This window comes from Clupea harengus, chromosome 25 (genome assembly GCF_900700415.2).
Source record: "Clupea harengus chromosome 25, Ch_v2.0.2, whole genome shotgun sequence".
NCBI lineage: Eukaryota > Metazoa > Chordata > Actinopteri > Clupeiformes > Clupeidae > Clupea > Clupea harengus.
In genome coordinates, this window is record NC_045176.1 from 10,874,159 (window position 1) to 10,899,183 (window position 25,025).

The 25,025-nt window shown below is 45.2% G+C and overlaps 1 protein-coding gene across 2 annotated transcripts; it reads left to right on the plus strand.

The window, feature by feature from the left end:
• The first annotated feature begins 6,276 nt into the window (after window positions 1-6,276).
• On the plus strand, window positions 6,277-24,487 carry cables1 (Cdk5 and Abl enzyme substrate 1). Of its 2 annotated transcripts, XM_012827867.3 has the most exons (10): window positions 6,277-7,042; window positions 14,418-14,489; window positions 14,730-14,822; window positions 16,683-16,760; window positions 19,827-19,932; window positions 20,105-20,258; window positions 20,581-20,684; window positions 22,345-22,451; window positions 22,934-23,141; window positions 23,508-24,487. In XM_012827867.3, the coding sequence occupies exons 1-10, from the start codon at window positions 6,474-6,476 to the stop codon at window positions 23,646-23,648; spliced, it is 1,632 nt and encodes a 543-aa protein (XP_012683321.1). In that variant the 5' UTR covers window positions 6,277-6,473; the 3' UTR covers window positions 23,649-24,487. The 2 variants fall into 2 exon arrangements, with proteins under 2 accessions (XP_012683321.1, XP_012683322.1); XM_012827868.3 differs by lacking the exon at window positions 16,683-16,760.
• Window positions 24,488-25,025: the final 538 nt, after the last annotated feature.

Here is a 25,025-nt window from a genome sequence, read left to right on the forward strand (position 1 = left end):
TCATTTGAGGTCACTGTGTTGAATCTAATAACCAGACAGGTAGGGCAGGGGGCAAAGGTGGGGTGAAATGTGTTCACTATGACGCAGTCGAAGCGAAAGTCATTGTAACTCATTAGTGTAAATAGAAACCAACTGAAAGTGCACATAGGGTGCAGAGATGATGACGTTGGGGTTAGGTCGTCAGCGTATAGTTCCACTGGGATCATTAATTAATCCATTTCCCATTACTATATTAAGAGAGAACCTTGACTCACCCAGACATACTCCAGTGCACACACTCAACATTTTTGGAATTTTTTAATGAATTATTCTATTTACTTTTTCACATTCATTCTCAGGGCTTTTAAAAGATCCAGTGAATGCTGCTGCTGCTGCCCTGTGAGGGACTGGAAGCACGGGCCGCACCGCCTCAACTGTACAGGTCGTTTTGGAACGCCGATTTGACTTCCCCATAACGGCACAGTTCCTATGAGATGGGAAATGAGTCATTGTGCTGCGAGGTGTTGAAATGCTAATTACTCAACTGGCGTCTCTGTGCTGGTCAGTATGTGAGGTATCTTTGGCAGAACAGCAGAGATACGCCTGTTGCTGTGCCCACCCCCCTCTCCCTCTCACTCCCAGTTCCACACTCTCAGCATGAATACAAATGGGTGTTTTCACTCTGAGCTCCGCAGCAAAGTATGTTTTCATAAGCATGCGCCGCTCTTTCCCTCTTTTCGGATGAGGGGGAGGGGGTCGAGGGGTTGAATAACAAATATGGAAACATTCAGAGATGAAATCACAAATGATATTATCACCTCTTATGTTCGAACTGCCAGAGCTCGGGAACCCTGGAGTAAGGGCCTGAGTATTTTGGTGTGCCAGGATTTGATAGTTTTATTAAGTGCTGTGGTCATTGCAGACTCCATTGAGGTCATCATCACAAGAGTGGCATCAGTGCGTGGTGTGAAGAGCTGCTTCTGGGGACTCCAGCCACTGGAGATGTAACTATTGGACCACTCAACATCACACTACCAGCTTCTTCACTTCACTGGATTTTAGGCTAGGTGACGAACCGCTCATTTTCAAATCCATGCCTGATTAATTATCATTCAGCTTTCATACAAAATAGAAATAATGCAACATATCTGAGAGCAATTGTTCAAGGCAGTGCTGTCATTTATTTATATAGTGCCAATACCAATTGGAATTGTCTCAAAGCACTTTACAGAGCCCCAAGCCTGAACACCCTAGAACAAGCAACAAGGCGATGGTGGCAATGAAAAACTTTGAGCAGAACCCAGCTCATAAGGGGGGACCCATCTGCTTGGGGTCGGCTGGGTAGAAAGATAGGAAGGGGGGTGGGGGGCTGAGCTTGAACTTGGTGGGTATACAGTACGCTCCTAAGGTTACTATTATAAGGATAAGCAGAACTATGAAGCAGAAAACTATGTCAGTGGTGGCATTCATTTCTATTACGGGTGAATAGGCTGGCACATAATATCTAAGTAAGATGCATCATGAGCAGAGTCAAAATTGTGCGTCTCTTTCTCCTCAGATATAGCATTTAAAGTCATCCAGAAGATGTCTCTAGATGTTTTGGCCTCCCATGGGAAATGTTCAAATCAAAGAAAGAATCACGTGAAATTAGATCAATAAATAACATGAGATGAATAAACAAAGCCAAGCCTTATGTAAAGTATCAGAAACAGCTTGAGATGCTTCTAATGTCATGACATCTTGATTTACTTCGTCACTTTCCTGCGATGATTTACAGTTATGATTTAATATTTTGTTCCAAACACAAGAGCCAAAAATGCGGTCTGCTTAGTGTTTCTTGGGGAGGATCTGGACCTCTGGTCAAAATGGCGGCCGTGGCGGCAGCCGAGTCATGGAGGTGGTGGTGGTGGTGGTGTGCTCCTGTGCTCCTGTCTGCTCTGCTCTGCCCTGTGAGTGGCTACTTTGACCTGAGCCGTGAGCCCTGAGAGCTCTTGTTTGGCAGCTGCCCTCGCTGGCCCTTTCATCTGGGCCGCAGATAAACCCTTTGATGGTCCTGGCCCGGCTCTGGCCACGTCCACAGTTGAAAGTGCTGCTAGGCCACGGGCCATACATCACGCAGGGCCTGGGCTGTGTTTGATGATGTGGGGGTGGGTGTTGTGGGTGTTGTGGGTGCCGTGGCACATGGGTGGCCTGGAGAGCAGGGGAAGGATGGGGAGGTCAGCTTCTTCAGGCCCCCATTATGCAGCCGACAATCAGCTTCCCCCAACTGCCCTGCTACTCTGACCACAGGCTGCCTCCACCCGGTCACCTCTGCCCCCTCCCTTTGGCCAAACAGACCTGGGCCACAATCGCTAAGACATTTATCACTACAGTCACTCCCCCTGAGCTGGTCAAAGGAATCAATCAAGATTATATTCAGATGCCACCTAAACGGCGTGCGTGCAGCGAGAGTGAAGCTCACCCGCCGCAGACGCAATACACAGGAAAGCCTCAGAGATGAGTTTGTCAGAGCCTGAGCCAGTACTGCTGATGGTGCAGATAACAACCTCTGTACATGCACTGCCCCTGACATACGCACTGACAGGGCCATGGCTCCAGTGTCTCTCCCTCTCCCTCTCCCTCTCCCTCTCCCTCTCCCTCTCAAACACATGGCTTACAATGTTAACTCCTATTGATGAGTAAGCAGTTTATGCTCAACAATGAAACCGTCTGTAATTTGGAAGCATCAGTGATTAATTCCTACATCCAGAAAGAACGCGTCTTCGCCCCGTGTTTTCCATGAACACTCACTGGGGGCGGATGGCTATGGTGCAAGCGCTTGTGCAGCGAATTTAAAAGCATATAATGAGCAAGCCTGACAGTGGTGTTGTAACGAAGCCCAGGGAATGAGGCCAGACTATCCTTTATTGACATTGTCTGAAGGTGTGTTCATGCATCCCTGCCCTCCTTTACGGGTCGTCACTGTGGGAGAGCGGGAAGAGCGAGAAGACTCTTGCTCACAGTCTGAGCAACTCTGTAGGTGTTGGAGCAGCTGCAAGCAGCATGGGAGTGCTCAACACCAATGCAAAGGACAGCCTAGTCACTTAGCTTCCAAGAATGTCCGAAATGAATGATCCCACTCCTGACACACAGTGAGTGGGCTGTGGGCTGGGCTGTGGACTGATGTTGGGTCAGTTTTGTTGACTGTAATAATTTGGGGTAATTTATGACGTGTATAATAGCAGTGCACGGCATATTTCCCTGATCGGCATTGAAGCGAGCGCAGTCATGTGCGGCGGAGCTCACAATGAGGTGCCAAAGCACTCCAGAGCTCGGAAGCTTCACACAAACACAGGAAGCCCAGAGTTTCACACTGAAGGACTCTCGGTCGGAGCAGGGGGGGGCTCTCCGCGCCGATGGCCGGCGTAGATTAAGACGGGTGAAGGATCTGTGGGGGCCGACACTTCATTGTTGCCTGTTGGCTGGGACGCACTGCTTTGGAAGAAAAAAAAAGAAAAAAAAAACTGCAGGCCTGGCTATGTTCTGCTCCTACGAGGAGATTAATGGAACCAGGAAGTGATAAAACAGCTAGGCAGCCATGGCACATGGGTGGAGTCCCAATAAAAGCCTCAGTGGGGTTGTTAAATGACCATCTCTCTTTCTGTTAACGCACATTTGCTTCTCCATTTGGGTGAAAAACACTCAACTTAAAGTCCAACCCACATGTATAGGAAATATTTTTAATACGTTTTCAATAATAGATCATGCAGTCATGGCTATTATACATGAACTACTGAGATGTTTTCGAAATTCATTGATGCATACGCAAGAAGAGAACCAATATGCTATATTAAAAAGCATGTGGGACCACTAACACAGCTGTGTTCTTTCTCATGTTTTGTCCAGAGCAGGCACCACATGGGAGTGAAACCTTCTCCAATAGTAATCACATGAAAATAAAGCAAATATCTGGTGGATGGTTAGGATAATGTGTGTGTGTGTGTGTGTATGTATGTGTGTGTGTAATGTTTTAAAATTCCTCCACAGAGCCACTATAATTTCTATCAATAGCTCAGGGTGTCTGACCTCGGTGCCTTTGACATGTGCGGTTTATCTGAAGGAGCAGTGTTTCCAGAACAGAGCCATCACGCCCTCCCAGTGAAGTCACACTGTATGGTTATGGCTATTACACATGTACTGGACAGGGTGCATTAGCCTGTCAAAGAGTACTCAAAGCACATTACATTTACTTGCAATTAAAACTGAGGGTAACAATTAAACTTACTGGTACATATTGTACTGGACTTACATTGACTATGATAATGTTCTTAAATACATATATTTTGTGTTGTCTATTCCTTTTGGTTGTGCAGATTTATTGGACTGAAAAGTGGTAAAATACTGAAAAAGCTAATCTGATATGACTAAGGTACAGTACTGAACACATACTTGCATTCTAATTCACCCAGTTACCAGTAAGCGGCATCCTCCTCATTATGAAGACTATAGGGCCATCCAGTGGACAACGGGAACACTGTGAAACTAACCTCAGCAAAGAATATGATTCCACTCTTTATACAATCTTCTAATAATCATAAATGTAGAATAGCTCTCCTTAATAAACGCAAACAAACAAATACAAAAAATATATATTATCAATAGCCCTATAGGCTAATATTTCCAAAGGCCTTAAACAGTTAGCCCAGTGCCTTTCAACACATTTATTGCAGTGGATTTATCTTGTCTTGATGTGTGAATGTTTTGTGTGTGTAACCCCTTTGAATTTGTCTGCGTTGTGTAGTTTTCCAAATGAAGGCAGGAGACGTGTGTCCAGTTTGTCAGTTTATTAACCTGGCACAAATGACAATATGTTGGGACTCCTTAGTGCAGCAGCGTGGATCACAACATTCTATGCTAATGTAAGAGGGAGATGAAATATTAGCTATCCACACGTGTTATTTTGAACTTCGATAATATATACATTCAGATGTGCATAATTACTAAAACAAACACACTGTTTACATAAGGACAGAATGTGGAACGCCTCTCCCTAATCAGTATTGATTTAGGACATTCAGTCATTGCATTCTAAAATAATAGTGTAGGAGCTCTCTTTATACACAACTCATCGTGACTCTAATCCTCCAAACTCTGAGGAGAGCCACTCAGTACAACATGCATATCCCCTAGAGGTCACTATTTCCCGAACAGCATATGCACATGCTCAGTATGATAAGAAAAGCACAAAAAGGATGCAAGTGGAAGAAACCAAGCCTTCAGTGTTACATGTGAATGACAGTAGAACCTTAAGCTAATAAGGACAAGTCCCTGAGGCTGGGCCACATCTAAAAGTAAAGCAAAACTGCTGTCAAGTTTAGTTTGAATTTGTGCTTTGTCCTCTGTGGTCGAGAGCACTTCCATCAAATAAACATCTAGTCAAGTAGGGCTCCTCAATCCTTTGCACTGATATATTTGATGTCATTCAGATGGCAGGTTAAAAAAAGACTGCAAAATTGTACTTGTCTCATACAGTGACTTGAATGTAGTTTTAAGACCCAGCTGGCCTACACAGTGTTAGAAAAAACTCTATATTGCATCGCTGAGCTAGTTTGGTTTCTTATATCAAAATGTTTGTGTAGCTCTTTGCCTTACTTGGCCTCAAACATAAACACACATAAGGCCTTCTTCACGGCACAAACACTGCTTCGTCAGGGCACTCGTGACGGCGTGGCGCAGCCATAATGGACTGACATGAGGTCAGAGCCCGTTTATTCTCTGGTGAGGTTCTCATTCCAGGTGTGATACATTGACTTGCCAACAGATGGTGCTAGGCTTTCGAATAATGTACAATTGGATGAAAACAGTCGAACACGCTGTGGTTGCAGTCATTCAAGATTACGTCCTTTTGCGGCTCTTGCAACCGGATTTTGTCAGTGAAACCAGCGAGATAAAATAAATATCTTCTCAAACGTGCCATGTAATGAGAAAGAAAAAATGTTAAGAAAACAAACGGGTGTAGGCTAACTGCTAGCTAATTATTACATTAGTGAAATGTTTTGATTTAGGATACACTAAATGTCTGCTTTTTCGTAGGAAGGCGTAGTGAGGCAAAGCCATTGTGCTTTCTTATGAGCTATGGAACGAAACAAGAAAGCCTAAAGTTGCACTGGCAAATTGTAGGTACGGTTCTACCCCCATGCCGTTACCATTACTTACATTTTATGTAATGTTTGGAATACTATGTTCTGAAGGCTGAAGGGGAGGATCAAGAGTGAAGAGGGAAAAAAAAACATTTCATATGAGTCCCTGAACCCTATTGGTCAGACGGGTTTTCCTGCTGCCAGTCCTGCACACACGTGACCTACCTTTTTTGTACACACAGTGAAACGCTTGCACTTAAAAGACAACGCCATGGCGTGTGGGACATATAAATACGAGTATTACACATTATGAAACCATCCAGCTGAAAAGCAAAATACTGCTCATCCATCCGATTCTATCACTGAAGGTGGACCATGGCGGCTGCCACGAGCAGCAATGCAGCCACGCTACAGATGAAGCATTCCAGTCTCGAGCATACACGGAAACGCATAGACCCTCGGCGGAGGCAAGCTGCACTCTCTTTTCTTAGCAACATTTCTCTAGACGGGCGACCGGTGCAGGATGATGGGGACAATCAAATCGACGAGGACAATTCAGCTGAGGCAAGGACTAGACAGAGCCTGGTTTCTGCAGACCGTGCTCTGTATCCGGCTGGCTCTCCAGTCGCTGCCACGGCGGCCCAAGCACTGGCTGCTGCAAACCAGGCTCTCACCATTAACAACCGAGCTAGTTTTGGAATGGGCTCCTTTGCAGCCTCCTCGTGTGCGGATGCGGAAGGCGATGCATTCTCCAGCGGGCCTCCGGTGGGACCGTCTGCGTTCAGCTCTCCCTTTTCCGCAGTGCCAGCCGCGACCCGGGGGAGACTTCAGACCTACACTCAGGGAATTCTACCTGCCACCTTTGCCAGGCAATCCTCGCAGAACTACGGCTCTCTGGAAGGTGGTCAGATAGGCAACTCAGCTCTGGAGCTTCAGAGGTCCAGGTAAACCTCCTAGATGTTGTTTTCACAAAGGCATTGTACCTGACAAACAGACACAATCTGACTAACCTTTATGTCATTTAAAGGACGTATCTCAGTCTCAAGGTATGAAACATTGCTGTCTGATTTCCCAGAGAACATGAACAGCTGGCACATAGACAAGACAACACATTTTGAAATTCAGAAGACTACTTAGGAAACAGTATGACATGCTTGGTATGCTATAAGCAGGTCTTGTTTATACTCTGGTATACTTCAACCATCAAAGCAGTTTTTTTGGAAGTTTTGTGGTTGATGCATACATCAGACTTACCCAATACTGCTGATAGGTAAAGTCACAGGTCACTGCTTACCTCATATGCGTGTAAGCCTAACACTTAAGCCTAAGCAGTGCCCCTGTCAAACTTCTGTGTCTGCACTGAAAAGCGTTGAAATGCTTGAATGAATGTTCCTGCTGTCTGGCTTGTTATGACAGCAAGGGCATTCTGTTCTCCAATCCCAAACAGTTAGGTCATAATCCGGTGGTCAGCTGCAGGCTATCATTTTTTGGGGGTAAATGCTGCCTTGCCTCAACTATAATGCTGCATTTTAGGAAGTCTGTGATAGATTTAGATTTAATGACTTGTAACTTAATGGCTCTTTTGTTTATTTTTAAGGGGAAAAAAGGTTAAAGGTCTCACTATTTCGTGTCCACTGACCTTGACACTGTTGTTTTCAGGGTAAAGACTGACTGGTCAGTTAGTTTGCACTGGTGGACAGTGTTTGGGTGAACAATATTAGACGACATAAGGGCAGTTTCATAAACAGGGACGATTTGAGATTACCCACATATGTCTGCGTAATCAATGTATATGATTAAAATGGTTGGTGTATTACCCTCAGATTTATGTTTCAGTTTAAAAATACACAACTTGAACACAGCATATTTACAAAACTTAATTGTTAGAAGAAAACTGGAACACACCACAGCATTCTGTAGCATACATACAAACGTACATTTGACATTTATCTGTAAGCCATCTTACCTGGTTGAACTTGTTTAGCTGAGAATGTATCTCAGATATGCATCAAACAGTCTACCAACAACATTTCCAGATGAAGTTTTCCGTCAAAAGAGGTCCACTCCAACACATGGAGAATATGCTATAAAAATCCACATATATGATGAGACAAATTTAGTTTCTCACTATCAGTACGATTAAATATTCATGTTACTTAGGTGATGTTAAATCAAGGAACAATAGTAAACCCTACACATATTGTATATGAATATTTAATCGTACTGATAGTGAGAAACTAAATTTGTGTCAGATGTCTACTCCAACACACTTCCAGTGTGGTGATTATTGTTACGATAAAACATTCAGAATGAAGTGACCTTGTGTGTTGCTGTTAACATACATATTTTGGCATGATGTGATACAATCTGACAATCCCTTTTTTTTATTAATTTCCCCCAAGACCCATAACGTTTGTTGAGTGTTTCACCAAGTTATCCATAACCAATTGCCACAAACCAACTTTGTTATCCTTCATCACAAACACAAACAATGAAATTTCACACAAACTGCTTCTGCTTCTGATTGTGAAACTGAGTAGTCATTACATTTCTTGAGCATGTTCCTCTGTTTATCCTTTCTATGACACAGCTTTCTAGGGTATTGCTTACAAATGATGTCAAAAAAAGCCGTCTTAGCCTTGGGACTTTTTACATTTTTTTTGAGTGATGGTTGTCTGAAATCTGCACAGATCACACACAGCTCATTTTGCGTTTTTCTTTCTTAGGCTGTTTGTAGTTTAGTCGGTCAGACCCTCCAGCAGCAAAGATATTGAACCTCCCACAACGAGTGAAGGAAAATCATTAGTAAGGAGCATATGCACTACAGATCTGAAACAAGCACATATCCTCTTTTGGGCTGTGTTTCTTAGCTACTTAGGCCTAATCACACTTGGCCTTAAGGTTAGTAGAACCCGCAAACCAGGGAACGCACACGTTGTGTAATTTCCTCAACCTGCTAACTGTGTGTGTGTGTGTGTGTGTGTGTGTGTGTGTGTGTGTGTGTGTGTGTGTGTACGTGTGTACCATTATCGTCCATGACCAGTAATTTTGCCCTGAGCCTCACCCAGATACTCTTCTTGATCGCTGAAATAACAGCTCTCGGGCAAGAAGAGAACGCTGCCATACCGCCTCTGTCTGCCCAGACATGTCTGGTCTGAATCTCGTCCCTCTGAGTTTTTCTTTTTTCTTTTCATCTTCCACACAGATCCATAGACACTTTGTGTGCAGTGTGTTGACATCTGCTGCGGACCTCTGTTGGCAGTTGGGACTGATACTGTCATGCAGTGCAAAGCACACACACACACACACAAAGTGTATGTGTGTGTTGGATACAGGATGTAGAAATCCAGTTGCACAGAAGTGGGGAGTGTGACAGGATCACAGACCTTCACTTGGAGTAATAGCTGAGGCACGTGTGTCATTATTATGTATGCCTTGACAGCCATGCAACATTAAGACCTTCCCCATTTACTCTTAAGAGGCTTGGCTTTGTCTTTTGGTCTTGTTGGGTATTGTGGTGCAACCCTGCAGCTAAACAAAGGCCTAAATTACAACAGTATTTCACTTTCCTTTCAAGTAAGGTCAGCTACTCAGCAGGGAATTTATTACATATTTTGAAGGAAATATAGAAATCCCCTCAGCGCTGTGTAGTTTAATCAGTCTTTTTTTTTTTCATTATACACCGATGCTATTTTAAGAACCCATTTCCTTGCAGACACACAGAGGGTGTGTAGGGTGTCTGCCCTTCCTAACCAGACAGATTGCCTGCGTGTGGTTTGTTGATAGGAGCCTGCCTTTAGGCTTTATAGTTTTATCTACAGTGGTGTTTGAAAGTTTGTGAACCTTTTAGAATGTTCTTTATTTCTGCATTCATACGATTCATCAGATTTCCGCAGAAGTCCTAAAAGTAAATAAAGATAACCCAATGAAACACATGAGACGTAAATATTTACAGTATTACATATCTGTGAATGGCAAAAGTATGTGAACCTTTGCTTTCAGAATCAGGTGTGACCCCCACCTAAATAACTGCATGAAGTTATAATCATTAAGGAACATAGACAATTAAACATAGACAACATCAACATTATCCATACATTCATGCAGAAACACAGACAATTAGGGCTCACAAACTTACAAGCACCACTGGACGTATATATTACATGTCTTTTACTTATGTGTTTGGATGTTTTGTCACAGGAAGTGACAAGTAATGGTGATCGAAGGTGATCAATTCACCCATGAAACCCTACATTCTCTCTGTCTCTCTCTCTCTCTGTCTTCCTCCCTCTCTCTCTCTCTCTCTCTCTCTCTCTGTCTTCCTCTCTCTGTCTTCCTCTCTCTGTCTTCCTCTCTGTCTTCCTCCCTCTCTCTCTCTCTCCAACACTCACTCTCTTCACCCAGTGTTTACAGAGGGCTTTTGTGAGCTTCTTGGCCGGTGTTCAGTCCATCACACTCCAGCGCGTGGGTCTCCAGCGCGTGTGAGCGCTGAGCCTGCAGCACCTGCTCTACACCTGCTGCCTTCTCCGAGCCCAGGACGTAAACAGCCTGTAACGTTCGAGCCCACTGTCCCAGTATGCGACACTGCTGCCCTCCTTTTTTTTGTCTTTTGTGACAGTGGCCCAGAGAAATATGAAGCAGGGCTCGCTTAGGGCGGGGTGGATGGGGGAGGGGGAGGCGGAGGCGGATGAGAGAAGTAAAACTCTCAGTTTTTTTCCTCTCTGTTACCCACCTCATTTTTCTTAGTCTGTGGTCTGAACTTTGAACTTTTTCCAGACACAGTGATTGTTAAGGGTCCATTAGTCCCCAATGCATTTGACTGCTTGTCCTCCTCCGAGATCTCCCCTGTGGTCAGAGGAAAGTCCTACTACAGCAGTCCTGGCCGACTGCATATGCTCATTACAAATTACGTCTCTGAGCTCTCTGATTTGGACCCTCTGTGGGGAGATGTGTCTGGCATAGACTCCCAGCGTGGAGAGCAATGGTCACAAACCCTATAAAAAAGACAAAAGTACAGCAAGAATTGAATCGGCTCCAAATAAAAAAAAAAGGCCTTTTTGGGAGCGCTGTGCGCTAGTTAAGGTGAAGGTGGATACGTTTCCCCGGCTGTGGTGATGGTAGCTCCCAACCCTTGCCAGCTCCCACAGTGTCTGGCTTGTTCTCAGGGGGGGCAGCTGGTGAAAGCGAATGCAGGTTCCTGCTGGCGGAGAGGAGGCAGGATGCCCAGGCCCCCCCCTCCCCCCCCTCCCTGTCACCCCACCCCCACTCCTCCCTCCCTCCTTCCAGTGTCCACTTCCTGTCTCAGAACAGCCAGACTCCGAGCCCGTCTCTCTTAGCCAGGAACACTTCAGGCCTTTAGATGGGCTGCCAACATGCTTAAGAGAGACGGGGGGCATAACAAATGAACTCACTCTCTCTCTGTTTATGCTGAGTCATTGAGCACAAATAAAGACACACACAATTATCCACCTTGTCAGTGAGAATGAATGTAACTCGTAATTGGAAGCTATTTCCGCCTTTCACCATACGACAGCCGTGGGAAAGCGGTGTTAGGATTCTGTCAGGAGTCTTTACTGGCACAGGTTGGTTGCGGCAGGCCCAAGGAATTTAGTGCGATTGGATCATGTCCGTTTCGTTATTGTGCGGTCGACTGAAATCCCAGTTGCCATTTCTGTTAGATTACATAAGCCGGGAACGGATTGTTCAGGAAAGTGATTTGAAAGCAGTCTTCCAGGCATTCCAGAATCATGTGTCTGTGGTCTGTTCGCTTCCCAATGGAAATGAATGGATTTACTGAAGAGACTTGATTTCTCTTTGAGATTTCTGTCTTTGCCCACTGCTCTCTTAGTTTTGGAGAGTGAGAGCTCTGAGCAAACAGATGTTTGATTTCTCCCCCCTTGAATAAGTTCACTTCTTGGTAGACGTTGTTTTTTTTGTTTTTTTTTTACAGTCCCTGAAGATTGGATTAGCACATGGTTGAAAAAGTGTAATTGGCAAACTGCCAACTCATCTGTGCATGTTCTGGCTTCATCCCTCTGAATCAGGCAAGTCCTTTCCTGGAGAGCTTGCAAATTTAATTCTGAATCGTTCAGAACATTTTGATCAAAGTCTTCTAATACATTACCTAATGTAATTGTTAGAGGTTAATTCATAGCCATTTCTGATACGACCCTCTGCAAAAGAGGGAATGGGAGAGATTGAGCCGGCCAGGGTTTTATTCTATTTTAGTTTTTATTTCTTGCGAAGAATTACCCTGGTAGTTCAGCATCCTGTTCTGTGTTGAAGGTGCTTGCTGGTGTTCCATTACTCATCAGTGACACATTGTAATAACTGGTCCCTGAAATGATTCCTCAGACTCGTACAAACGTAAATAAACAGAGACACGTCTATCGTCAATGAGTAATGTGTGGTGGCGGTTTTGCCTTTTCCATTGTTTGCGCGATCAGTAAAAACATTACTTGCGAATCCTTCTGTTGCTGAATTACAGAGGCAAACTCCAAGGCATATCAATGTTACTAGCTTAGCTTGTGAAATAAAGTTGTTGTTGTGTTGTGTTTGACCAATAGCACACTAAAATCTGTGTAAAGTGTCAGGGCTTTTGGCTGTGTGTCTGTAAGGCGAGGGCATATATACACAGAGCTCACAGCCCCCTGGCCATCTCTTCTTACCCCACCCTCAGGTTCCCGTAACTTGAGGTTCTCGGGTATAGCTCGTGTTTGTCTGTAGTCACGAGAGTAGGGTGACTGATTTCAAGGTTCATGCCCGCTTGCTGTCTCCAGCACATCATCATCTGCTTCAAAGAGACTCAGTGGATAGATTTCATAGATTTTACAGTTGTGAATAATTGTATTTCTAGCAATGACATGTCTGACATCACATGTATGTTTTTTGTTTTTCCAATAGTTGTTGGGAAAGGTTGTCATGTGTTGCAAATGCGTGCAAAAGTGCTTGCTTTTATCCTTATCATGCCAGACATGTTCAGACAGATATGGTTGACCAGCTGTAGTCTTATGGCTAAGGAATGGGAGTTATTAGCTCAGTCAGATTTAAATAATAAACGCATGCATCTGGGCATGTATAGTTACTCAGCCTCAACCCTTAACACTAAGAGTATGCTAATTAAAGGTCTTCTAATTCTAATCCCATACACTATTTATCAAATTCAGCAGATTTCTCGTCGTGGTCCTAGCTGTCCATTCAGTGTTTGCATTACCTGGCTCGGTAAATGGGAAACAACATAGTGGCTTGGACTGAGCCATAAACAGTCCCTGCCAATCAACACAGAGTTTCAGGGGCACGGATGAGAGGGGTGTAACTTCATTGGCTGTTGAGGTCACCACGTCAGCGGCCACCCGCTCCTCACCTCCGCCATCACACCCTGTAACCATTCCACAAGTCACAGTTTGTATTGCTTGTCTTTTAACATTTAACCAATGGTACAGCACCGAACAAAGTTTGTGCTTTGGCAACCACTCTTCTGTTGTTGAACACAAAAGGGGTGTTAATGCCCTACCTTGATGCTTTGTCTTAAAGTACAATCGGCTTCGCTTTCTTACAGTGTAGCCTATATACAGAGCACACACAGACCTCCCCTCTCGTCTCTTCAACAAATAATGGCCTGTATCTTAACTGAAAGGTGTTCAGAGTGCCACTGAAATCGCATTCTCCTCCACTGGCTGATCCCCTTACACAGGACTGATTGGGAACAGTCGGTGTGGTATCATGTTACGCCATAACTCAACAGTGGTGAATACTCAGCACGGTGCATGCTTGACTGACGCTGAGGTTTGGATGTTGGTGATAAACTCTAACCTGGAATTTCACAGTGCCATTCACGGATTCGCTGAACACACACTGACATTACGTTTTAATCAAACTTGACAGGATGTGTATGGGGAGTTAAGGGACGTTTATGGGGTCTCAAAGTGGGGTCTCAGTATTCTGGAGTATCAGTAAATGTCAGTTTGGGAGACGATGGGGGACTCATACTTCGCACACATACCTTGTTATGAAATGCATGTTTGTGCTGCTGTCGAGGTCCACTTCTGTATTTCTTCAGTGTTGATCTTGTGTTTGAGTAAATGTTTCGAAATAAGACCGATTTATAACAGCATTGACTACCATATGCAGTCGGGGTTGATTTGCCAAGTTAATCTAATGTTATTAGGTAAAACCTGTATTAAACATCACTCCGTTTGGACCTCAAACATAGGACTTGCAGTCAGGGACGCCATCTGGAGACTTCCAAAGGCCACATCCTTCTCTGTCCCTCCCGAGACGTGTTGTGTCTGATGTTCTTGTTCGCTTTCTTCCACGCAGGCGCAGACTCATCTCCCAGCGCTCATCCCTGGAAACGTTGGAGGACATCGAGGAGAACGCTCCCCTCCGCAGGTACGGGTGGCTGCTTTGAGCTGGTTACGGGATGAGTCTGATCTAACTTAATTACAGTGTCTGCAAACGAACCAGGAGAAGTGTCGCACAGTGACGAGGCAAGCCTCGCAGGCCCCCCCACTGAATAAATGTGATGAAGAGGATGTGCTCAGTGTTTCGTTTTGTTTTGTTTTTCTTCTCCTCTCCTCTCCTCACTTTGCTTCTTTTCTCTTCTCTGATGTCGTCTTCTCTTGTGCTTAGGTGCCGAACCTTATCGGGTTCACCACGACCAAAGAGCTTCAAGAAGGTCCACTTCATCAAGAACATGAGGCAGCATGACATGCGCAATGGAAGGTATACACACCACGGGCAAGACACACTCTGGTTTTTTAAAGACGTCAGACAGAAAACAGTCCTGGGTGCAAAACTGCGGCCTTACGGGCGTACTTTAAATGAAGCATTTGAACATTTGTGATCATCTTGAGATGTAAATTCCTAGAGGACACACTACTTGACACACCCATCTGAGTTCAAGTACAGTTTGTCCTCCTCAATAAAGGCCCGCCCAGGCAGTATTCATGTAGATGTTAAACCTGTTTGAGATAATGACCTCTTTCTTATCTCATGTTATTACAGTCATTTAAATGGTGCCTTGACTGCTGCATTTTTACACTGTTCTGTATCTTGTTTGACAGAAATAACCTCACATTTTAATACAGAGTTGGTACTCCATTTCACAGTACACAAATCACCATAAGCCTTCAGTGATTATAGAAATCATGCACATGTCAGGGGTGTAGGACATGATTCATTAAGATGGTAAAGGGGTAAAATCAGCATTCAGATTTAAAATTTACACATTTCACATTCAAATACGGCCTCAAATCTGAAACCACTATTGGGAAGTGTGATCATAGCTAACTGCCACTTAATGTTATGCGCAGAGCTAAAGATAATGGTTCACTATCATTTTAAAGGAAAGCAGAAGTTCAACGAGTGAGATGTCAATGTTTGTGGTTGTAATTTTCCACTCTGCAATTAAGGTTGTGAATGAGTAGCACGTCTTCTTCGAACATGGATTGTCCATCAGTGTTTTGGGGAGTGCAGTTTTAACCTCTTGGCCCCTCCAATGTGTCCAGATGCGTCTCAGCACCACCTCGGGAAGTTGTTTGATTGCCCAGGGACGCATTTTAAAACCAAATGTAAACAGAGCTTAAGTTAGATTTTAAAACTGACTCCATGACGCAAAGAGGTGAATTTGTTTTAAATAATTGACAGCTGGTTTGCTCTGTGTGACACCCTAAAGATGATTAGTAAGTTCTGGACCACATCTTCAGGTTGATATTTAATATAGTCACATTGCTGTGCTCTCAGAAAGAACAGCTCTGATGAGCGTTCCCTGTTTGCGAGAGACACAGCCCTTGTAGGTCATAAATGATAGATAGCGTGGGTTTCGGAGAGAGTGGATATGGAGCTGTTTTTGGTGGATCTAAAAATGGTTAGAGGAGAAGTTGTGATGACTTTCTTTCCTCAGGACATGGTAAAGTGGCAGCTAGAGGTTGTCTGCAGGCTTTGTTTGTTTTGCTTTTTTGTTTGTTTGTTTGTTTGTTTGTTTGTTTATGTGTTTATGTCAGTTCCTTCTTTACTGAGATACTGTTGTGATATCACAGACTGAGGAACAGAAAAAAGGACTGCAAAGCGCCAAGTTGTGTTGTGAGAAGCATGTCAGCAGAAATTCATGTTTGTAACAAGATATACCAGCTCCAAAGACAAAACTTCCACTTACACATTCTTGCCATTTCATTAGCCAAACACACCAGAGGAATATCCGAATGTGTAAGACTGTGCAGTCACTACCACTCAAAGAAGAAAAGGTTACACAACACACAGCAGGAGACAAGTCAACACCAATCCATGAAGGAGAAATGTTTAGCTTTGCTGAGAAGCACTCCCAGTTTGATTTCTCGGTTATGTCTTCTTTATTTCTAATTTTTCCACACACAGGTTCAAGCCTCATTTAAAACAGTCCCAATGTTCCACAGACCTGGGGAAACCCTGACTCGACACAATGATGAAAGCATCACGGACTGTAGAAATGGGCTCTTTTGTCTTAATTTTCTTATCTTGGTCATTTCATATATTCATCTCAACTCTGTGAGTTCTGCACCCGCACCGGGTCACTTTAATTAGTTTATTTATCATTTTGTCTTATAGGATAGTCCTTATGAGTGGCAGAAGATCCTTCTATAGTGTTTTTTCTGTCCTGCCCTATCGAGATTGTAGCCAAGCAGGGTATGTATTCTTCAGCATGCAAACCTCCTTTTTATTTCCAGCCTCCATCTTTTCCCCTCCTTGTCCTCCTCCTCCTCTTCCTCTTCCTCTTCCCCCTCCTCCTCCGTGCGTGCTCTCATTTTGTTCTGTGTATGCAGTTGCGTAGAGAGGAGCCCTGAAGCAGACAACACTCACATGTTACGCAAGTCATTTTGTATTAACACCAATGCCTCTCAGTAATGGGGCTAGACTGAATGGAGATATAGAGGCACTTTCAGACAGCACTAAATGATGAGTAAACTTTCTCAGTATCAGAGTTGCTGCTGGCGTGCTGCCTGCACACTGATACGTGTGCAGTTAAAAGAGGTGGATCCTGGCAGTCATCTTTTCTGTTACTGTTTAACTCCTAGGTCAGAGTTCAGATATTTCCACATCGTAGGGGGGGGGGGGTAGTCAAAGTTGTGGTGTCATTTGATGCACAATTGTAATGGAATTCTGAGCGAGAGGCTTTTCTGTGTCTTCATATTTCAACTGGGCTTTACTGTTGCTCCTCTGCCACCCGCGTCCTCCTCTCTGCATGCTTTATTTTGATCTCTGAGCTCTAACATTAAGGTTCCCTTTCAGCAAACCTCATTTCAACCTAACACTGTTTGTTTGCCCTGCTCCGACATTGGCTTTACTGTTTCAGTTTTGAGATGAGGGGGAAGTAAACAATGCAGATATTGACCCCCCCCTCAGTCCCCTCCCAGACCACCGCCAGACCACCGCCACCACTCAAACACTACAGCCGCCCACTGGGCCGAGATTGTGTCAGGGAGTCTGGGAGTCTGGGAGTGCTTGTCTGTAGGCTGGGCTTGGGCTGAAACAATAGTGAATGGAGGGTACATTATTTCACATGGGGGGAGTTATTCTGGCCCACAGACTTTGTACTCTCTCCGGCTGGGTTCTCTCTCCGGCTGGGACGCGACCTTCAAGCCGCTGCCTCCCGGGTCTCAGCAGAGCAAAACAGGAGGAGGAAATGAACTGATAAACACTGGGAGGAGAGAGAGAGATATGAAAGCCAGTGAATGCACCCTTTTATGAACTATCAGGTGTCTGCTTTAAATCCATATAAAGACAGTCCCCGACATTGTTGTGCTCTGTGGAAAACCACAACCTTTAAATGTTGCTGCACAATTAGAGCCTCCCCCTGCCAGTGTCCCTCAACAGTCTCCACAGGAAGTGGCCACGGGAAGACCCCCGGTGCATTTGGCAGCCTAGTGAGGAGCTGACCCCGTGAACTAGAACTCGCCCCCTCTCCCTGCTCTCCACTCCACATCTCAACCTCAGCGCTGGACCTGACAGTTAGGACTGGCCTTATCAGACCACGCCATGCGGTAGCTGTTGTGTTGACTGAAAACTCTGCAGAAGTGTAGCCTCTTTATATCGCCGGATGTAGGTCATGTCCCCCCTTTGGAACACTTCAGTATTCCTGAGTTCCTGTTTCTATCTTCCGTGACCGCTCTGGTGATGGTGATGATTTATTTTTTTTGGCCTAGTTACAGTGATTGATTTCCGTGAATGAGCCGGTCTGTTAGTCTGCTAATTGGCCTCTGTCCCTCGAGGTTCACAGTCGTGAGATGAGGAAAGATGAGCTGCTGTTGTCCCCCCCTTTTTTTAAAAGTCTGGTTGCTTTGCTCTTGGACGGGTAAAAGGGGCTGTCAGTTCTGTTCGTTTCCTTTGGGGGATTTCTTTCTTTGAGCTGTGCTTCAGGTTCCTCCCTGTTTGACCTCTCCCGTCGGGTCTCCTCCTCCACGCCCTCCTCCCTCTCCTACCCGCTGTATGTTGCACATGCATTAACGTGGGGAAACGTGCCATAGGGGGAGAATGTCTGTTTCATCCCTTTTGTCTGTCTTGCCTTAGTGACTGCTTACGCTGACACCTCGAGCGGTTGAGCCAGGTAACCCAATCATGCTGAAAACAACTGTGTCGTACTGAAGGAGCCAGACTCCGCTCTGCTTCTCCCAGATAGGCTCCTCTCCCACTGGCCCTGCCTGCACAGTCTGAATGTAAACACAGATGACAGACTGTTGGGGTAACACTTACTAGCATCACCCCCTCCGCTAATCCCTTCTACAGTAGGCTTGTAGTCCAAACTGTCAATGACAGATCCTGATGCTACGGATTAGCTCTATTTGTTTGCCATAACAACTCTGATGTGCTTATGACGCTATCGCGTCATATCAGTCTGGCCTTTAAGCGCAAGTCACCTGAAAGAGATTAATTATGAGTTTTAGATTAACGAGTTTTGCCCACAGTTGGAGTGCTCTCCTGTTTTAACATGGCGGTAACCCCGTTTGTGAGCAAACGATTAGATGAGGAGCAGAGGGCAGTCAGTGAAAGGCGTGTGGTAGCATTAGCCTTCGGGAGTTATCTTTTGTAGGGAACGTGCACAGTGCATGAAAAACAACAATTATGAAACGTGAGGAAGCAGAACCTCCCCTTATCTTACAACAAAGCGTTTCCTTAATCAGATGCCTGTGAAGAAGGTTACGCCCAATACCTTGGCCCACTCCATCTCCTTTATTTTCTGTGCGCAGTAGTCCCACAATAGTTGCCCCCTAAAATGCATTCGACATGATATTTCAACAAAATCATATAGGATTAGGCTCAAATTCAGTTCTCTGTGTTAACTATGCATTTGGAATCTGCTAGAGAAGTATGAAATGTAACACACTGGTGATGCAATGGGCCTAACTAAGTTTGCATTCCTGAACAGGCAGCCAAAATAGAAAAATGTCTTCTTTCCCCATTGGCACAGTGTGTGTCTCAATCCTCTCAAAAACTTTTGCAATTCAGCCCTTCCCCAAACGAACTAATCTGCCCAGAAAGAACTGTATTCAAATCTTAGCTTGATACCTTTGCTTGGGAAACATGGAAAAGCTTTCCGTAGAGGCTTACTTGTCTGGGCGTGGGACTTATGTGGGCTCCTGGGACGGGTGGGGGGCGGGGGGCGTCAGTGCTGGGGAACGGAACAGAAGGACGTTGGACGGCAGAGGCCGTCACTTTCAGGGAGGCGAGTCTGACGTGATGCTCTTGCCTCCGCAGGGATGTGAAAATGGAGAGCGGGCGCCAGCGGCACCCCTCGGGTGGCGTCAGTGCCAAGGAGATGGTGATCGGGCTGGAGGGCGTGGAGCTGGGGGCAGATGGCAAGGTGAGGGGGGCTTCCGGAACTCTCCGTCTGCCACGCTGGGGACGTGCTGCTGGTTTTTTTTCCGAGTCTGAACGAGAGTAAATATATTCTAGTTGAGGGTACTGTTGTGTTCTCGTGTGGTTGTTTATGTGCTGTGTGTGTTTGTGTGTGTGTGTGTTCTCCTCCCCTGCAGACCGTGTCGTACACTCAGTTCCTTTACCCCACCAACGTGCTTGGCCGGAGAAACACACTCGACTCCACCTCGTCCTTCTCGCAGTCTCGCAATGCCAGCCACAGGAGTCTGAGCCTGGCGCGTGCCAACAGCAACCAGAGCAGCCTTGACACAGGTCTGTGTGCCAGCGGGCGCTCTATGCCCAGTATAACATGTCTCCGCTCTGCCCTATTGTTCTCTCCTCTCTCTCCTCTATTGTTCTCCCCTCTCTCTCCTCAAATGTCTCCTGTCCTCTGTCTGTTTAGTCGTCACCGCTGGTTACCTTGCAAATCAGTGGTTTTAAGACCTCACCCGTGGCATTCTGATTTAATAATAAATGAAATAAAGACATAAGAGATGGTTGCAGATGTGCAGCTTATTTCACTGTTTGTGTTTTCTTGCTGTTGGTTTGCGAAATGATGATGAAAGACTGTCTGCTTCTGTTCTGTGGCCATTAGGGAATGACTTGGGAGAGATAAAGGAGTATGACCCTAATCTCCTGGATGACCCTCAGTGGCCATGCGGAAAACACAAGAGGGTGCTCATATTCCCCTCCTACATGGTGAGTCTGGGGGGCTGACTGGGGACCAACAACACCTCACCTCATTCATGACATTCCCAGAGTTGCCTGTTTAAATAGACGTGAACGTTAAAACACAGAGGCCCACGGTCACTTTTTGAAACCCAATCCCTCTGCTTGACTTTTTTTGGACTGTTTGGAATAGCAGTGGCATTGACTCAGAGGCTGCTTTTCGGTCAGCCATGTCCTGTGTGGTAACTTGGTAAGCTGTTTGTTCCCTTTGTAGAGCACACAGTGTTTTTCATTCATTTGTCCAGAGGTGTCCAGCGCTCCCGATTGTTGTCGTTTCATTGAGCACGGAATGCCAGTGTTTTTCCTGTCTTTGTCATTCCGAATGCATCACTTCCACTGGCCCATGCCATTAGCTTCTAGCATGTACAGCCTAAATACCCCACTGGATAGCCATTAGCTTAGTCAAACAGTCAAGGAGAGGCCAGGGTGAGCAGGCTCTAGCCACCGACTCTGGCCAGATTGTCCATGTAAACAATGAGATTGATGATTTCTAGACAGTAGTTACTAGCCCTGCATGTGATTAACTGGAAATCACCATACAAAAACTGGACTGTTAGACAAAGAGCATTTTGTATCTGTTGTGTTCGTTCATGGCATGACTCGAGCGTTTGCTAATTGTCCACCACAGCACTGTAAATCAGTGGTTGGGTCCATTCCCCCTCCCCCCGCTGTCAGGATAACCTCACAGTTTGTAGTTGGTCCTCTTAGTAACCTCTCTTTAAGAGCCTGGTCGTTTCACCCGAGGAGTTTTGTTTTGTGTTCCTCGTCTTTTTGCTTTCTCATGCACCAGCAGAGAGAGAGACAGAGAGAGAGTGGGTTTGGATGGTGTTTACATAATAGCACCCTCCCGTCTCTTTTCCCATGCTGCCCGGCGTCTCTGTTATTGTGCTGGATAGTAGACACATACTTGAATAAGTCAAGGCCAGACGGTACTTATTTTGCCCTGCCCTCCCAAGTCTCAAAACAATTCCCATTGTTCCCACCGGAATGTTACTAGAAAGCAGAAGTCAACACAGTGTTTGGCCCTCAGGAGCTGCCCATTGTAGTGCTTCTCCATTGATGTTTTTGGAGTGGGGACTCAGAACAGTACATTCCCATGATCCCATGCAGAAGTAAAGTGAGAGAAAGTACACATAACATTGTTTTCATCACTTCCTTCCCTGTTCTCTAACTGTTCTTTTTTGTCTCACTATAGTACGGTAATATAAAATCCCTAGTAGTTAAATAAAATAGAGATTTATTTATGGTTTCCCATTCCGTAGTGTGATACTATGCCCAAAACTATTGGTGTGTTCCATCACAAATTATTTTGATATTTCTACTTCTGCTAAATACATAGTGCCACCAGACCATGGGACGTATCCTATTACACCATAACAGTTGAATATATATTCTTATCAGCAGTTTCACAGTGTAATCCATTCTAGACAGAGCCACCTGAAACGAAAAGACAAGACAGGCCCCTTCTTTTCCCCCCGAAAATGTGCTGCTTTGATGGCGTGTTGTTGTGTGCTGAAGGACAGTGAAACAGGAGCCGAGTGACCTGTGCCCTGACACTGCCTGTGACCTCATGGAAAGGGCTGCTGCCGGGCTCCCGCTAACCAGCCACACTGTCTGCCTTCTCCCACAGACCACGGTCATCGAATACGTCAAGCCCTCCGACCTCAAGAAGGACATGAACGAGACGTTCAAGGAGAAGTTCCCGCACATTCGCCTGACCTTGAGCAAAATCCGAAGGTTAGAAAAACCGTAGAGACAAGTGGCATTTGTTGTTCACAGCTTCACAAGTACACGCGACTTCAGATGATCACAAATGTCTACGGTGATGTTAGGTCAAACATGCGTGTTTATTAGGATTTCTTTGTATTAGAGCCCCTGTGGTCTATTCATTTCTGACAGGAGTTCAATTAACAAGTATGTGTCTGTGTCTCTGTGTCTGTGTCTGTGTCTGTGTCTGTGTCTGTGTCTGTGTCTGTGTCTGTGTCTGTGTCTGTGTCTGTGTGTCTGTGTGTCTGTGTGTCTGTGTGTCTGTGTGTCTGTGTGTCTGTGTCTGTGTCTGTGTCTGTGTCTCTGTGTCTGTGTCTGTGTCTGTGTCTGTGTCTGTGTCTGTGTGTCTGTGTGTCTGTGTGTCTGTGTGTCTGTGTGTCTGTGTGTCTGTGTCTGTGTCTGTGTCTGTGTCTGTGTCTGTGTTTGTGTCTGTGTGTGTTTGTGTTTCCCAGTCTGAAGAGAGAGATCCGCAAGCTAGCTCAGGATGAGTGTGGCTACGAGGAGCCCACGGTGGCCATGGCCTTCGTCTACTTTGAGAAGCTGGTGCTGCAGGGCAAACTCAACAAGCAGAACCGCAAGCTCTGCACCGGCGCCTGTGTGCTCCTCGCCGCCAAGATTGGCGGTGACCTCAAGAAGCACGAGGTCAAACATCTCATAGATGTGAGTGTAAACTCAGGGCTTTTGGGGAGGGGAGCTCAATCATGCCTGTTTCCACAGTGATTTTACTCACATTTTTCACATAGTCAAAGTTTTTAGAGTTGAAATATAACGTATGCCCTTGACTCATTTTGACTTTTGACATTTTGGCATTTAACACATTTTTCTGTCATGTCAAAAATGAGTAGCTGTAAATGTCACATCTGTCTGAGAAGAAAAACAGGGTGGACCCTGTGTGTAAAGAGGGCTTTGCACGTATCCATATGTCATGAGGTGCACAGTCAGGTCCTCTCCTGGGTGTCTGATCTAAAATGAATGAGCACATGGTGTGTCTGTTCCTGTCACCCCCCCCCCCCCCCCTTTGGCCAGAAACTGGAGGAGAGGTTTCGGGTGAACCGCCGCGAGCTGATCGCCTTCGAGTTCCCTGTGCTGGTGGCGCTGGAGTTCAACCTGCACCTGCCCGAGCACGAGGTGATGCCCCACTACAGACGCCTCCTGCAGGCTTCCTAACAGCAGCTCCTCATCAGGAGAGCCCCCCCGCCCCCTGCCCGCTCCGCCTCTCCTGATCCCCGGCAGCACCTCCACCCGGCCGGACGTCCTGTACCCTGTCCCCTGCCTGCTATTGAAATGGACACACCCTACCCCCTACCGCAGTCCCCAGATTAGCCAAGGGGACCTGCGTCTACTGAGCGTTTCTTTAGACTTAATGGGGAAGGAGGCCTTTGAAAGGGAGTCCCTCCTCCGCCCCTCTCCAAAGCTGATTTCCTATTTTTTTTTTGTTTGTCAGTACAGGATCTGTTGTACACATTTGGCCTCTTGATCTCTTCAATTTTTTTTTTATTTCTTCCTCTTGCTCTCCAAGCTATGGCACCCATCCCTGCGTGTAGGGCTCAGGGGTCACGGCTGTTGCTGTCTGCTGTAGCTGAGTTGTTTTATATGAATGTTTTCCCAAGTGAGAGCAAGATGGAGAATGCTTGTGCACGGAACAATTAGCTTGGTGATGTGCAAAGTGTTTGCCACATTTATTTTTGATTTTTTTAGAAGAACTAATTTACTGATTCCGAACTGATCCCAAAGTTTGACGTTAATCACAACCTGATTAGCAAGTTATTCTTTTCTTTTTCATCCTCATGGCATTTTGCCTTACTTTCTTATCCGAATGATTCCAGAGCTGAACGCAACACGACTGTTAATGTCTAACAGTGACTTCACAATGGTGAAAACTCTCTCATCTCATTCTCATATCACTAGAAGTGCACTTTTCTGTCTTGGTTTCTCTGACCAGACCTGTGTGTCAAATATAACACACACACACACACACACACACACACACACACACACACACACACACACACATACAGCGGGTAAAATAAGTATTGAACACGTCACCATTTTTCTCAGTAAATATATTTTCAAAGGTGCTATTGATATGATTTTCACCAGATGTTGGTAACAACCCAGATAATCCATACATACAAAGAAACCTAAACAAATAAGTTCAGAAATTAAGTTATGTCTAATAATGTGAAATGACACAGGGGAAAAAGTATTGAACACGCTTACTGATATTTATTTAATACTTTGTACAAAAGCCTTTGTAGGTAATGACTGTATGGAGAAACTAGTCGTATGCATTGCTCAGGTGTGATTTTGGCCCATTCTTCCAAACAAACAGTCTTCAAATGGGCCTCTTCTATGAACTCTGATCTTCAGTTCTTTCCATAGATTTTCGATTGGATTCAAGTCAGGTGATTGGCTGGGCCATTTTAGCAGCTTTATTTTCTTTCTCTAAAAACCAATTGAGAGTTTCCTTGGCTGTTCATTGTCCTGCTGAAATGTCCACCCTCGTTTAATTTTCATCATCCTGGTAGATGGCAGCAGATTTGT

Coding starts and splice junctions, on each gene's coding strand:
- cables1 (XM_012827867.3), top strand. CDS start 6,474: ATGGCGGCTGCCACGAGCAGCAATGCAGCCACGCTACAGATGAAGCAT. Junction 14,490..14,729: donor GAGAACGCTCCCCTCCGCAG/GTACGGGTGGCT, acceptor TCTTGTGCTTAG/GTGCCGAACCTTATCGGGTT. Junction 16,761..19,826: donor CGAGATTGTAGCCAAGCAGG/GTATGTATTCTT, acceptor TTGCCTCCGCAG/GGATGTGAAAATGGAGAGCG.